The sequence below is a fragment of the Sciurus vulgaris genome (genome assembly GCF_902686455.1).
Source record: "Sciurus vulgaris genome assembly, chromosome: 18".
NCBI classification, from domain to species: Eukaryota; Metazoa; Chordata; class Mammalia; order Rodentia; family Sciuridae; genus Sciurus; species Sciurus vulgaris.
In genome coordinates, this window is record NC_136479.1 from 7,717,810 (window position 1) to 7,732,632 (window position 14,823).

The 14,823-nt window shown below is 46.5% G+C and overlaps 1 protein-coding gene across 2 annotated transcripts in view; it reads right to left on the reverse strand.

Annotated features, from left to right (window-relative positions):
• The window catches only part of GRIN2A (glutamate ionotropic receptor NMDA type subunit 2A), a 358,237-nt gene that overhangs the window by 47,423 nt on the left and 295,991 nt on the right, over window positions 1–14,823 (reverse strand). For both annotated transcript variants that reach the window (XR_013760774.1, XM_079121602.1), the window contains exon 11: window positions 10,695–10,855. Coding sequence is in view for 1 of the 2 variants with exons in the window: in XM_079121602.1 (XP_078977728.1) it covers window positions 10,695–10,855 (161 nt within the window). In the remaining variant the exon portion in view is untranslated. The remainder of the gene's footprint in view (window positions 1–10,694; window positions 10,856–14,823) is intronic.

The following is a 14,823-nucleotide window of genomic DNA, read 5'->3' on the forward strand; positions in this document are numbered from 1 at the left end:
AATGAAACCAGAGTGTGAGTGAGTGTGTGTTTGTGTGTGTGTGTGTGTGTGTGTGTGTGTGTGTGTGTGTGTGTGTTGTGGATGTCTAGTCCCAAGTGTTACTGAAAATGAAACATCTCTTTGATGATAACTTAATGTTCTTTTTTTTTTTTTTTTTTTTAAGGTCATGTCAAAGCCTTGCTAGGAAGAGAAGTAGATCAGGCAGGCCCGTGAGCCCATTTGGGCAACTATGGAGCAGGGCAGGTAGTCCAGGTCCACCTGTACCAGCTCTATGACAAGGCCCAGTCCATAGAACCTCTCTGACCTTCAGTTTTCTCATCTGTACCAAGGGAAATAATGCCTCTCCTACAGGGCTGGCTGTTGGATGGATTGAAATGAAAGTGAGGAGGTTTTATAATTGTGGATCCTGGTGAAGTTCAGGGGACTCTTTGGCAGTGACAATTATCATTGTGCCAAGGAGCAATGGTGTGTGAAGCATCATCCAGCCACAGGGCTGTTGGTGGCAGAAGGGCATTCACAGACCCCAGAAGATGTCACTGAAGCATGATGGCCTTGGAAAGTGTCTGCTTCAGGAGACCCTCAACCTGCACAGAGACTGATCCGCCATCACACAGGATGGTCTAAAACTGCGTAAGGAAGTAGCCTGAATCACATTTGGACTCTGAGTTCATGGAATGCAAACTTTAAAATTACACCACCATTGATTAATTTTCACCAAAGGGGCATTTCCAAAACTCACTCCATTAAGCCAATTTAATTCCCAGATCAATGTCTTGCACGGCCTAGTTAAATTGTTTCCAATTTTTTAAAACTATTTTCACTGGAGTCAATTCTCCTCATGTTTAAATTCCACAAAGATTTGGTTCATTGATCAGCATTTGGATCACGACGCATGTTACTAATTTATAACTTCTGCCATCTTGAGTTTTCTTTGTAGTTATTACTTCCACCAAGTCCAATTCTCCTGGGTCAAAACTGGGCAGAGATAGAAAATTAGCCAAGAAGACTCAAGTCATTTATGGATTTTTAGTCGATAACAAATTTCACCCTGTGTGCTTTTAGCTGCTGCTGGTTTAATTAGCGTAGCTCACTTCTACCAGTAATATTCAGTGAATGGTGCGCAAAAAAAAAAAAAAAAAAAAAAAAAAAAAAAAGATGGTTAATATTTATTTTTTTAACTGTGAAAATTCTGAGTGGTTCTTTAGGACAGAGACAGAGAGAGGTAAGAAGTAGGGAGGAAATGAGGAAGCAGGACAGCCCAGATGGAAACAAGTACCAACTGAGGCAGGGAGGGTGCGGGGGAGAGACACAGGAGGAAGGGACAGGAAGTAAAATGAGGGAAAGAGACAGAGAGAGGAGGGGATGGTAGGAGGGATGTGGACACACAGCAGGAGTCCAAGAGCAGCAGGAAGAGACGAGAGTCAGCGGGCTGCAGCGGATGGGCGCAGAGAGGCTGCTAACCTCAGAACAGGGAGGGACTGAAATGATACAGCAGATCTCTGCTTTGTTTCCATTAAACTTAACATAGAACCCCAACTGACTATGTCCAAAGAGCAGAGAGATTACATAACCTGGCCTATTAATTTTTTAGATAAGGAAACTGAAGCCCAGAAATCTCTTGTTCCACCAGGTCAACGATTCCAGACCAGTGTGCTACCTACCAAGGCAACGTGCCCCCAAGATGCCACCGCAGGCCTTCCCAGGACAAGTCCAAGGTGGGATGCCAGGTCACAGGAGCTGGGTGGGCCACACGCGGTAGGTAGTCCCGCAAGTCCGAACGCTCCCCCGCCCCCAGGGGGCTGGAAAAGAAACCATCTCTGGCATGTCTCTGTAACTGGCTGAAGTCACCACCACGAATTTGTGGGTGAATGATACGGCGCCATGCAGATCGAGCCTTTCTTCACGTCACAACTCCTGTTCTGACAGAGAAGGATGGAGTCCTTCTGGAATGTGAATCTTTCATGGAGCTCCTTAGATTATATTCCTCAAGGGTTGAAATCAGAGCTGACCATCCTGCTGAAAATTCCATGTGTAGCAGCATCAGAAGGACTGCTCGAAAGCGTTTTGTTTGCTCAGACTTTTCTAGAATGCTTATGGCCTCCAGACACTGTGCCCTGAGCCTGAATGCTTCACTGAGCCTTTACAGCACCCTCCCAAGTGCAGGAACCCTACTTAGGAGGGTGCTGTCAAGGGGAAGAGTGGAGTCTGAGAGGCTAATGAACTTGTCCAGGGTCACTCCGTCGGACATTCATGGACAGGGAATTCACATTCAGGATGCTAAGCCTTTAAGCCCCACCTGAAGCTGCTCCTAATGGCGTGATCTGGTCCTGCACCAGGATGGAGAGACAGGGAATCCCGAAGACCAGAAAGAACGGAAGTGAATGAGAGGAATCTATGCTTGTCCAAACCCTGATACTGGGCATAACCCTATTCCATGACAGATGGAGTGCCAGACTCCCTAAGTCAACTTATCCAATCTTCAAAGGAGATGGATTTCCTATATGTGAGAAATAGACTCAGATGGGTTATTTAATTTGCCAGAGACCACACAGCCAGCAAGTACCGAAGCCAGGATTAGAAACCAGGCAGGTTTCTTCTCCAAAGTCCATGCTCTGCACCAAAAGGCACTCAGAAAATAGATAACTTAGCAAATCCATCAATCAGTTGACCATAAGATTAAAATTGTTAAGAGAATATGAGTATTTTGACCTAGAAATTCTGCTTCTTGCTCTTGTTCCTAGAGAACTCCTTACAGAGGGCACAGAGGACTCCTTTAAAAATTTTAACACACAGCCATGTGACCATAACCCTCCCCTGAACAAAAATAAAACTCCAGCAAGAGGAAAATGTTGAATAAACTGTGATGCAGACAACCATGGAGTTCTTTCTGGCAGTCAAAGTGACAAGGAAGGCAAAAGACTTACAGAATAATAAGGGCTTCAGAATGTATTAACTGAAACCCACCCTGGCAGACCGCAGAGTCAACAGCATCCTGTACACTAAAATGTTATAAGTATACATGGACATAAAAATATGCAAATAAAAAGAACGGAGGCTTAGGAGACACAGAATGGACCCTGAACCCAGTGACTGCATCCTTGGAAGAATCAAGGAGATGGGCCAAGGGAGGAAAACCATGTAGGGAGGGAGGCAGAGGTTAGAGAGATCCGGCCATAGCCTAGGAGCACTTGGGGCCACCAGGAGCTTGAGGAAGCAGGAAAGGATTCTTCTCCAGAGTCCTTGGAGGGAGCAAGGCCCTGTGGACACCTTGATTCTGAACTTCTGGCCTCCAGCATCGTGCTCGTACATTTCTGTTTCGCAAGCTGCTGGCTATGCTAAGCTGCAGTGGGGGCCCTGGGCCATCTCCACAGTGGGGAGGTCTGAAGGTACAGAACCTGAGAGCCTGTCACCTCTCCATCGCCTTTCTCTACAGGGGAAGGAGGCAGGGCTTGCCAGAGAGGCTGCAGCTTGAGGCTGGTCCCAAACACTCATCACAAGGTGGGAAGAGTGCCTCCCGACCTGTACTGTGTGCTTTTGGTAGCCCAAACTAGCGCCAGGCGCAGGAAGCTCCCTCCTCTCTGCAGCTGCTGGGGCAAGACACTAGCAAAAGAGTACACAAGGCTGGCATTTTAACAAGGTGACCATTTTAGCACCGGGGCCAGTGAAGACCTGTTGATTGTTTCAACCGTGGGAAGAAACGAAGCACCCAGTCTGAGCTGCTGGTGGGCTGGAGCATCGGGTTTTCCCGCTCCAGGTCCTGCTACCTGGTAACAAACTGGTCCAACCTTCTTGGAATCGTTCCTTTCTCAGGACAAGCAGCGGGTTGACAGAGACATGGGGTCTGAATTTGAATGTTGGCTCTGCCTCTCGGCAGATGGGTGGCAAACTGCAGCTACTCCCTGAACCTCAGTTTCCTCTTCTGTACAAGGGATAGGACGACTGAATCAGGACCACAGAGTTTCAGTTGCTGGGTAAGTTCAGCAATCAGTAACAAGAGGGACTCCCCAAGGACAGGGAATCTGCCAGAGCCCCTGCTTCTTCACTGTCCCTGCAGGAGGAATTTTTCTATCCACGTGTGCTCTGTGGCTCTGTTCTCGACATAAGGAATACATTTCCCCACCCCCTCTTCTGATTTCTTTTCCTCTTTTCATTGGAAGGAGAAATAGTGCTCCTTTTTAAACAGTATTAAAGCTCTCAAAGAAAAAAAGAGACATTTTAAAGTTAAAATATGAACAAAAATTAGCACTAGGGTTTATGTAATAGTGGGTGATTAGAAACAGTGCCATTGTGCTCTTACAGGATGGTCCTGTTTATGATTCAAAGCACAGGCAATGGCACAAGACAGACCCAAGACACCCTGTTCCATCTCCCAGTGCTTATTTCCTTGACTGCAGATAGAAATTATGACAGCCACAGTCTCATGGGGTTGTTATCAGAGTTAAATGAGATAAGGCAGGTAGAACATTCAGAACAGCACCTGCGCAGAGGTAAACTTCCAGTGAATGTTACCTGTGAGTTAGAAATACCTCACTTCACTCCCCAAACAACTCAGGAAGCCTATACGAGATGTAATAAAATGAGGTTTAAACATATGGATAAAGCAATTCGAGTTAAACAAATTCAGAGGTGGAACAGTATCTGAGGCTTTAGGGAAAGTCAGTAAACATTTTCAGGCTGTATGCTCCCACAATTGCTAACAGAGAATCACAAATTAGCCTCTGAATTATGTAGCAGCCCAAGCAGAAAGCAAACTATGAGTAATTAAAAGAATTGTGTTGTCCAGATAAAAACGTGCCTTACTCTGAAACAAACAATGTTCACAGTGCAGAAGTCTGCGCCATGACACAAAACGTTGTTCTCAATGAACGGCCTTGCAAGCGCAGTATCAGAAAGCTTTGCAAAAATAGTTACTTCTTGTAGTGCCCTTCAGTGCTAGTCAAAGCACCGCAAAATTAATATTCCTATGATCAATTAATATTAGTATTAATATTCCCATGACTCAATAAAATAGCTCCACATGGTTAACTGTGGAAACTAGCCAACAGAATTGTACAGATTAAACAGAGATGAACAAAGGACAGATTTGCACAAACACTGATCCAACTTATGTAAACTGTGTATATACATCAACAAATACAAGAAAGAGATGCATAAAGAAATGAAGAATTGCATTCAGAAGACCCTTATTGTTAGTATAGGGGATATTTGTGTGACTGAAAAATCATTATATAAAAAAGGATATAAAGAAAACCACCATCCAGTTACCTAGCTCTACCTCTGTCACGTTTTGATGTATTTCCTTCTAGTCTCCTCCTTTCCTCTATCTTTCCTTTTCTCTTCATCTTTGAGTTTCAGAATTGTGGTCACGCTTCATTCAACCTCCCCTCCCCTCCCCTCCGGTCTTTCTATTTTTAATGTTTCTTATGGGTAGCCTTGAAAATCCTTTCATATTGTTTTACTACCATCTAACAGGGAATAAGTCCAAGGACCAGAAATAATGTCTCTGATTTCCTGTTTTTTTATATTATTATTATTAAGGAAAAAATTTCCTGACTCTATGATGTGGTAGCAATTATTTTTGAGCTTTATTTGCAGTGTGGGGGTGGATCTCAGAAACCAGGTCACTGTCGATCTGATTTCCTCTAGAGATGATGCGATCCCATTTAGAACAGCTCGCTGAGCCCTGATGTCTGGGCCGGCTTTCGAACTCAGCAGCTGAAAATGAACCATCCATGCTTGATTCTGTTTGACTGATAAAATACAGCAAATAAACCCTGCCGGGATGGCATCCTTGAGAGAACTTGCTCGGCATGGCAATTAACCTTCAAAGAGCATCCTGGTGTGTTCCAGGTCTACCTCTGTCTTCACGATTCCAGTGTCTCCGGACCAGCTTCTTTGGAGGATAGAATTGAGGATGCTGTCATTTGATCAACTCTCAGATCATCAACTAACGTGATACATGTCATATCTGTATATTTATACTACATGCCATATCCACTACATCACTCCAGTTTGCAATTATTCCCGGAACTCTAACTATAAATCCAACCGCCTAGCTGGCATTTCCAAGTGGGCAGCGAGCCCAACTCCTACAATGCCATGATTTAGCTAAATAGTGGAGGAATCAGTCAGCCTTATTGAGTTTGAGGTTCTTCATCTCCTAAAGGAGTGTTTAATTTGAATCTGGCATAAGTGCTGTGCTTGTGATTTTACCCTTTTGCCCAAACTGCTGGAGAACGTCAGCTTTGGATGGCCAGTGTTCTGTCATCATGTAAATCTCAATCCATCTCCCCCATGCAGGCTTCCAGGCCCCTTCCCATGGGGCTCAGGAAGTCCCACTTTTATTAGCATCCCATTGATTCAGACTTAGGCTGAATCAATTTGAAAAACATGGGTCTGGAAACATGGGGTCACTAACAGCTCCTCCACCTGTGGTTGAGCAGAGTCCCCATCCCAACAAACCTGTTCCAGAAAGTCCTATCTCTGTCCATGTTTGCATGCCAAGCCTCTTTTCTTGTTGCTTTCCCTGCTAACTTTTATTAAAAAAAAAAATCAATTTCAGTATACAATGAAATTTAAGCTTCAAATTTCTCTCTGCCTCTGCTTTTCTCCAAGCCATGATGGATTCCAAGGATAAGTGTTTGGTTTGTCTACCCTTTACATGCCTTTCTCAATCAAATGAGGCTGTTCTCGAAGTTGATCTCATCTCAAAATCACCCAGAGCAGGGTGGGTGGGGAAGGCTCATTAATGAAGATCACAGGCTCTGTGGACAGACAGGAGGTCCTCACGAGGCCCACCACACTGTACTTCACAAGCTGGTGTGACTCATGGACAGTTGGTCCACTGGCCAGGCTTGGAACATTTTTTCTAAACCTTTTTTTCTGAAGAACTGACAATCATTTGTACATAGAATCTGTCTATAATTTGACCAAATAACTGTTTGACACAAATAAAAAGAATCTCAGAACACATCTCAGAGATCAGATAATCCAGCTCTTTCACTTTGGAGATGGGAAAACGGAGAGGCTCGGTGGAGAGGTGACATGACGTATCCGAGGCCATGGCCAGCTAATGGCAGCCAGGACTCAGACCCAGTTGGGACCCTCCTTTGACCATAATCCAAAGCCCCTCAGTGTGGAAGGCTCAACTCACAGCTCCCTGGACCTGCAGGGTATGCACATGGATTTCCAACCTGCAGACATTCCTGAGACTCCTGGGTGGAAGGATAGGACCAGCAGCTAAGCTGCAAAGGCCTGCTGGACTACAGGGTGTGCCCTGAAGTTCAGCAACTCAGGGGGACAGACATGGAACTTTCTAGAAATGACGTATGTAGTGAAGGAGGGCAAAGACTCTTCTGTTTTAAAGCAGGGCTGTGGGTACTTGGGGAGCTCATTTCATTGTTGTCTTACCGTAAGCGGTAAAATATTTTAAAAGGAAATGAGATATGAGAGGGAAGGGGAAGTGCGGTGGAGCGGGTGGGTCTCGGTATGTTCCCACAGTGGCAGTTCTCCTACCTACGTCCTCGTAATCATCGGAGGAGCTGGTGTTGGATCTCGAGTCATACATCCAGAAAAAAACTCCCAATGTTATAAATGCCACCAAAATAGAAAACAACACAGGAGAATTATTTTGTAACCTCAGAGTGGAGAAAGGCTTTTGAATTATGACTCAAAGTCCAGAATCCATAAAAATGATTGACAGATTTGACTACAAAAAATTTAAACCTGTGTGGAAAAAAAATAGCAGTAGGCTCAAAAGGGACATGAAAAACTTGGAAAGTCATTTGTAATCACTCCACAGATAGAAGGTCCACTCCTTTAATTACATAAGTTCGTAACAGACCAACATACCAAAAGAAAAATGAATGAGAGATTTTGGAAAAAGGAATTCCAGGCAACTCTTAATTATGTATGAAAATATGGGGGGGGAGGTACTAATAATAAAAAAGTGAAATTAAAGTATGTGCAGCACATTTTTTTGTCTATTTTCTTAGCAAAATTTTAGAAGGTTCACTATGCACTGATATGGTAAAGACTGTGGGAAATAGGCTTTCTCACTGATGGGCTAAATATGAATTCCCTTTGAAGGTAAAGTCGTCAATAAACTTACCATTACATGTAGTCTTTGACCCCTGTTTCGAGAAATTTATTTTACTTTGAATGAGGCACATATGCAAGAATATTCATTAGAGTATTGTTGGCAATAGCTGAAGATTGGACACAGCCTAAATGTCCATTAACAGGGGACAAACCACAGCACTGTACAGTCACACAATGAAGAATTATGCACTGATGTAGAAGATCTGGAGGAACATGCTGGAAAGATAGAGGTCACTAAGAAGGGTTCTAGGCAGACAAGGAACTGTGTGGAAGGAAGACTTCCCTGTTCATCATCTTTTATGCTTTTTGATTTTGAAGTCTTATAAATATGAGGTCTTCAAAACTTAATTTATTTCATTAACCAGGAGCCTTCGAACATGCACGTGGTTTCCCCAACATTAACCCCGCTGAAGCTGAATGTCCAGGGTGGGAGCTGCTCTGCTCGCCCCCGAGGGTGTATTGAGTTGTTCTTAGGCAAAGACTCCTACCCATTTAGCTCCAGCTTTGAGTTTCAGGGAACAGTAGAAACCAAAGTAAGCATCCCTCACACAGGAGACAGAGTGCTGGGTGAACCACCATCTGCCCAAGAGTGCCAAGATGGATGCTGTAATTATTATATGGCTCCCAGAAAACAATTTGTACAATTTATAGCCAGGGATGGTCTCCAGTTCTCTAATCTTTTTTTTTTATTATTATATATAGAAAAAAATGAAAAAGAAAGAAAACAGCCCATTTTGTGCTCGGAGTGATAAATGAATGAAGAGGGAGCCAGCCAGACTTCAACCAACATTCCCAACCAATGTCATGCACACTGTGTTCACAATCTGTCCAGAGCAACAATATAGATGGTGATGAAAAGATCCAGTGGAAAAAAAAAGAAAAAATCCTACACCCATGGCTGAGCTGGAGAGTCATCAAAAACCTGTCTTTTCTGATACGTCTCAGGTTGACTCTATACACACTGTACAGTCCCGCTATGCTGGCTTAGGTGCGTATCAAGAGAACCGACTTGCTTGTGCAACAAAAGATAGGAGTGAGGGGTCCCTAGAAGCATTGTTCCTAACAGCCCAGGACAGGCTGCCACCCACGGAAGGGCTCATCCATATTAGAGGACAGCTGCATCTGGGGTAGTTCCAACACTGGAATTCCACTCAGTAATGGCAATGGCGGCCCTGGAATGACAGGTGACAATCTCACACACGGAATGTTGAGCCAAAGGAGACAGACAGAGAATGAACTGTACGATTTTACTTATGTTAAAATAATGGAAAAAAGGAAACTAGGGCTGTAAAATAAGGACAGTTGATGGCAGATAGGGAGTGGAAGAGGGTGTTTTCTGGAGTTGGGGTGGGTGTTTTCTGGAGATCAGTGACCTGGGTGGTTTGTTTGTGCAAAGCCACCAGGCGATGTGCTTGGTATTTGCAAAAGCTCTTCATGTTTCCTACATTTTAATTTCATAGTGGGCCTGCAGACCAGATAAGGAGGAAGCGGGCCTTCGCTGAGCTGCGGGAAGGAGGAACTGCAGTCACCTGTCAGACTCAGGAATCTCTCACGGCTGAAATTCCCACAAAGCCAATTTTCTGGATAGTCAAAACTTCTCTCATTAAATGACTCCTCACTTAAAATGAAATCATCTTTAATGGAATTCTTTCTAAATTGTATTTCACACATCCCTGACTTTTTGAAGATCCACCGAAATAGAATTTAATCAAACAACAAATGACAACGTTCACGATTAGGTGCCGTCTTTGTGCCAGGCACTGCCCAAAAGGCTTTCTATCAACTTTTCTCATTTAATCCCACAGAATCCTTAGGAATTAGGTCCTATTACCCTTCCCACTTTATGTATGAGGCTCAGAACAATTCAATAATTGTCCAAGGTCACACGGCTGGTGTGCTCTCTCCAAAGCCTAAACCCCGAACACGTGCCCACCTCTCTTTACAGTCTCATGGACTGAGTCCATGCCACAGTTTCAAGATGCCATTGTGTGCCCAAGAACACTAGCTGCACCTTCAGAGACATGATCTGAGTCTTCCCTGCTCTCCTTTATTTCCTTTCTCCTTCCCCACTGCTGTCCCCAACCCTTACTGAGTGCCGGGGTGGAACCCAGGGCCTCCTGCATGCTTGGCAAGCGCTCCACCACGTAGCTGCATCCCAGGTTCCCTCCCTGTCATCAATATTATACTATTAGTTAACACAGAAAGCTGTAATCAGTATGCTACAGGCCCCTTGCCAAAAAAAAACTAAACTCCTACCTCAACTCTGATAAAGATCTTTTTCACTTCTTTAAACTCTCAACCCTGTTAGAGCTCTCTGTTTGGCTAAAATATCCCACTGAGCTGGACCAACTTCTTTATCAGTTTAAGAACCCCTCCAGTCCTCTGCATTTCGAAGTGTCCTGGATTTGTTTTTTCTTAACACAACTCAGAAGGAAGACTGTGATGCTCATCAGATTAGCAAAAACAGCCCTCCACCAAGTCTTCCGGCCCCCCACGCTCTCCAGAACACAGATAAGCACCAGGCCTGCAGAGAGCCCATTTCTGTCAGGGTTAGGGCTGGCGGGCCTGCGGAGACAAAGCAGCTCTGTCCTTACCCCGTTTTCAAGCTGACCAGGGCGTCCTCAACTCCCTTCTGATTGAATTTGGTCATGTACTGGTGCATGTACGGGTAGTTATTCCGGATGTTTCTCTCTGTGCTTCCATTAGGCACCGTCCCGAATCGAAAAGGTGGAGAATAATCGTGAGGTCTCTGAAACTGGAGAGGGAGAGAGCGGGAAGGAGACAGAGAAGGAGAAGGAGGAGGGGAAGAGGGGAGGAGGGGAGGAGAAGAGGAAAAGGAAATTAGCTACCGTTGTGTCTGGTGCAGGTGGTACACATGCATGCATCAGTGAAGGACAGTCCAAGGGACCAGGCTTAGTACTGGGCACACGGCAGGCTGGCCCCATGACCAGCAGCTTCCCAAGGAGGCCCAGGACTTGCCTGGCTCTTGAGCCTCTGTAAAGCCACTCCGTCTGTGGCCCATGAGTCTTCCCTGGCCACCTGGCGAATGCTATCAGTCCTCAGCTTTGATATGTCAGGTGATTCTACCTGATTGGAAGTCAAGAGGACTGGTTCTGGGTCCCAGCTATACAACTAAACCAAGAGGCATCACAGGAGAGGGTTGAAGGCATGAGCTCGGACTCACGGGTTGGGAAATGGGGCTGTGTCACTTATGAGCTGTGAGACAGAGACAGCTCATGTCACCTCACATGGCCCTGCCAATCTACCAGCGGAGCCGGGACCACGGCGGTACTTCCCCTGTGGGGTCATCGTAAAGAGCTAAAAGCCCAACATTTGCTGAGTAAATGGAACAATGCCTGAACACAGCAAGCTTTCAGAAAGCTTTTGTTATTGCTGGTTTTTTTTTGTCACTGTGCGTGAAAGAGTAACCAGAGGTGTACTTTTCTGTGAAATATGGAACTCTGGAACCAGAAAGCAATGGTACCAGCAATGGACAGCTGGTGAGGACTTGGCTGGGCCAAGTGCTGTGCTGGGGTAACTTGTCTAACCCTCAGGATGGCCCAGCCGGAAGCTTGTCCTGGAGGCCCTCAGAGGGGTACGTGACCCAAGACTGCACTGTCTGCCAGCACTGGAACTGAAACCTCACAGGCTGAGGTCCTAACTCCATCGTTCCTCAGAGACCCCCGCAGTGCCCGCCCACCCCAGAGAAGGTTGAGGACCTGGAGAGCCGAGAGGCCAAGGACACCCAGTGAGTCCGGGTCCAGCCCAGGACTCCAGGACTCCAGTCCAGAGTTCTCTCCGATGTGCCTTTCCTGGAACCAAGAACTACCCGAGAAAACGTCCGGTTTACCCAAGTCCGCCCAACCAGAGGCATTATTTTTCCTGGACTCACACTTCACTGTGGATTAAAATTTGGGGTTGAAAACCATTTTCCTTGAATAAGGCATGCTGCTGCCTAATAAAGAATCACGGCTGGAGTGGGGAAAGGGACCATTCTTTGTCCAAATGAGACTCTCCGGCCAGAACACACCTTGTGTTGAGAGAGAGAGAGAGAGAGAGAGAGAGAGAGAGAGAGAGAGAGAGAGAGAGAGAGAGAGAGAGAGAGTGTGTGTGTGTGTGTGTGTGTGTGTGTGTAGCAAAATGCTCTCTGCTGTCACATGGTCAAGCAACATCCTCACTCATCACCAAAAGACGAGGAGGCCCCGACCCAGGCTCCTTGGCCCAGCAGCTATCAGCACCAAGGCTGAGCCCGGCGAGTGCTGCCATCCATCTGGCCCTGGCAATCGCTGCCCATCTCCAGAGACCCCAAGACAGCCTGTCTGACTCACACCCTCCGCGCAGTCCCCAGCTGCGGCAGACCAGCCTCCGCTCTTCGAGACCCGCTTTCTCCCTGCCTCTGACTTGCAGCGACGGAGATGGAGCACCCACATTCCCTGGCATTGGGAGCACCTCCCTGCACAGGAACTTCAGCCCGGGACCAAAGGCCAGGGAGCTAGACCAAGGACTGACTGACCGTTTAAAGCATCACTCACGCTTTAAAGCTACCCTGTCTGTACACACCGCGTGTGCACACGCACACAACTTCTCAGCACTCATTCTTGCTACATGGGATGCACTCCAATGTTATCCATTAGGTTTTTAATGGTCACAACTTTTAAATGAGTTTCATGGCTCACCGAAGAGTCACGGCCTACAGTGTGGACACAGGTAAAGATGTCCGTCTCTAAAGTCCAGGTCTCCATGGATGACATTTCATGGAAGGCTGGAATGGGACTCCCATCCTGTTCCACTGTGGTAGGACTTTGTCCCAGGAGCTCCAAGTGCAATCGGAAAGGAGCCAACATGGGCTTGGTGAAGAAAGGGGCAGCGAGCGCTTCCCACTGCCACAGGACACAGAGCGCCACCACCGTGCCCAGAGCAGGGAAGCTCCTGGACCCTCTCCTGGCTGTCCTCCGTGTCCTGGCCTGGGGGGAGATCAAGGGCAGCTGCTCACCTCCCACAGGGAACTGTGCTATGGGAGGCAGCTCAGTAAGCAGTCTGAGCCTCAGTTTCTCTATCTGTAAATGAAGGATCACTTTTGAAATTAATTATGAACTGATTCAATAAAACACCTGGCCTCCCCTGCTGCTTGCTGTGTATCACTTTGTCTTTTGTATTATAACTGTGCAGGTATTTCTCTTGGAAATCTATTGTTACCCAGAGGAGTTTTAGCCAAATAATGAGGCCAGCCTCCCTCCAGTTTGGAGAGCCCAGCATCGCTTTCCAAGTGTTTCCCTTCAACATCGGGACAAATCTGAGGTCATCCCAGGAATAAGATATGGCAAGCACTGATGATGGACGGGGAGAGAGGCAAGGCAGGGACATGAGTCTTTTAGGAAAATATGGCAATTCACCAGGCTGCTTCTCCATTTCTTGTGAACCCCAAACTGCACGCTGTTATTAAAGATCTCACACTGTCTGTGTCCATGGAGAAGGGACACCTGGCACCTGCAGTCTCTTCCCAGTAGGGCCTTCACAGGTGAGGTGCCACGTGTCTGCTGATGTAAGCATGCAGCGGAGGCAGCCTTGACAGGACCCTGGACCAGGACCACGCAGCAGCACAGGGTGGACACAATGCCAGGCCAGCAATGCTCCTTGAGAACAGGCCTGGGGAAGTCCCTGTATTCCTTCCATGGCTGTCACAGAAGACCAGCGCCCTGCAAGGAACTCCAGGACCCAGAAAGGAGGAATGGTTTGCATCAGGCAATGAAAGCGAGGAAGAGGCAGAGGAGGCCAGAGAGGAAGAATAGGAGGAAGAGAGGAAGGAGAGGAGGAAGTGGAAAAGAGGAGGTGCCACTCAAAACAGGGTCGCCTCCTGTGAGCCAGCTGTACAGTGGGATTCCTTCTAATCGTCACATGGACCTTGCCAGAAAGGTATCAACATCTTGCCTGTATTAGGAAATGAGGCCTTGGGGATATGGGCACAGGGAAGCCACACAACCACCACAGGGCCAGGTTGGGATCTGAATCCAGCTGCGTTGGACCCCAAACACCATATTACATGAATCTGCTTCTCAGGGATGGCTCTCCTCCAACACAGCCATGCCCAATGCTTTGGAAAGGGTCCCCACCAACGTGCCAATGTTCCTTTAATAATTCCAGGAGGGCATTTACCCATGAATTCTCCTATTTATAATGCAAACACAAGCTCACATGAGCACACAACAGGCTCCTGTCACCACAAGCACGAATGGCTTAAAGTGTGTCAGAAACCTGAGTGCTCACACAGGTCCTCACGATTAAAAACCGAGAGTAAACACCGCGTACGGTATCACAACAAATTCATTCAATATAGATGTTCATTTTGCAAACTTGCTCAGTTTATCTGCTATTCCTATTCTGGGAACATTTAGCCTACTTACTCTAATTTTGTTGTTTGTCTAATTGTAGCAAATATTTAATTAAAAGGGCTATCAGTGTGCCTGGAATGCTCCTAGCAGGGAAACAGAGCCATGTCCCGTGAGGACTTGGTGTCAGCTCCTGGGTGTTCCCAAATCAGAGGTCAGTAAAATTGCTAGCACATTTAATAAGTTCTCCCACAAGTGATCGTATTGGAGCCAAAACTAAACGCCTCTCCTTCAGGGCATGGCTCCCCTGCTTCCTCTGGGCTTCCGGTCCCTTCTTCTAGGAATTGCATTTTGATCCCATAACACAATGGAGTCCCTTAACAGTGCTTTGCGTCCA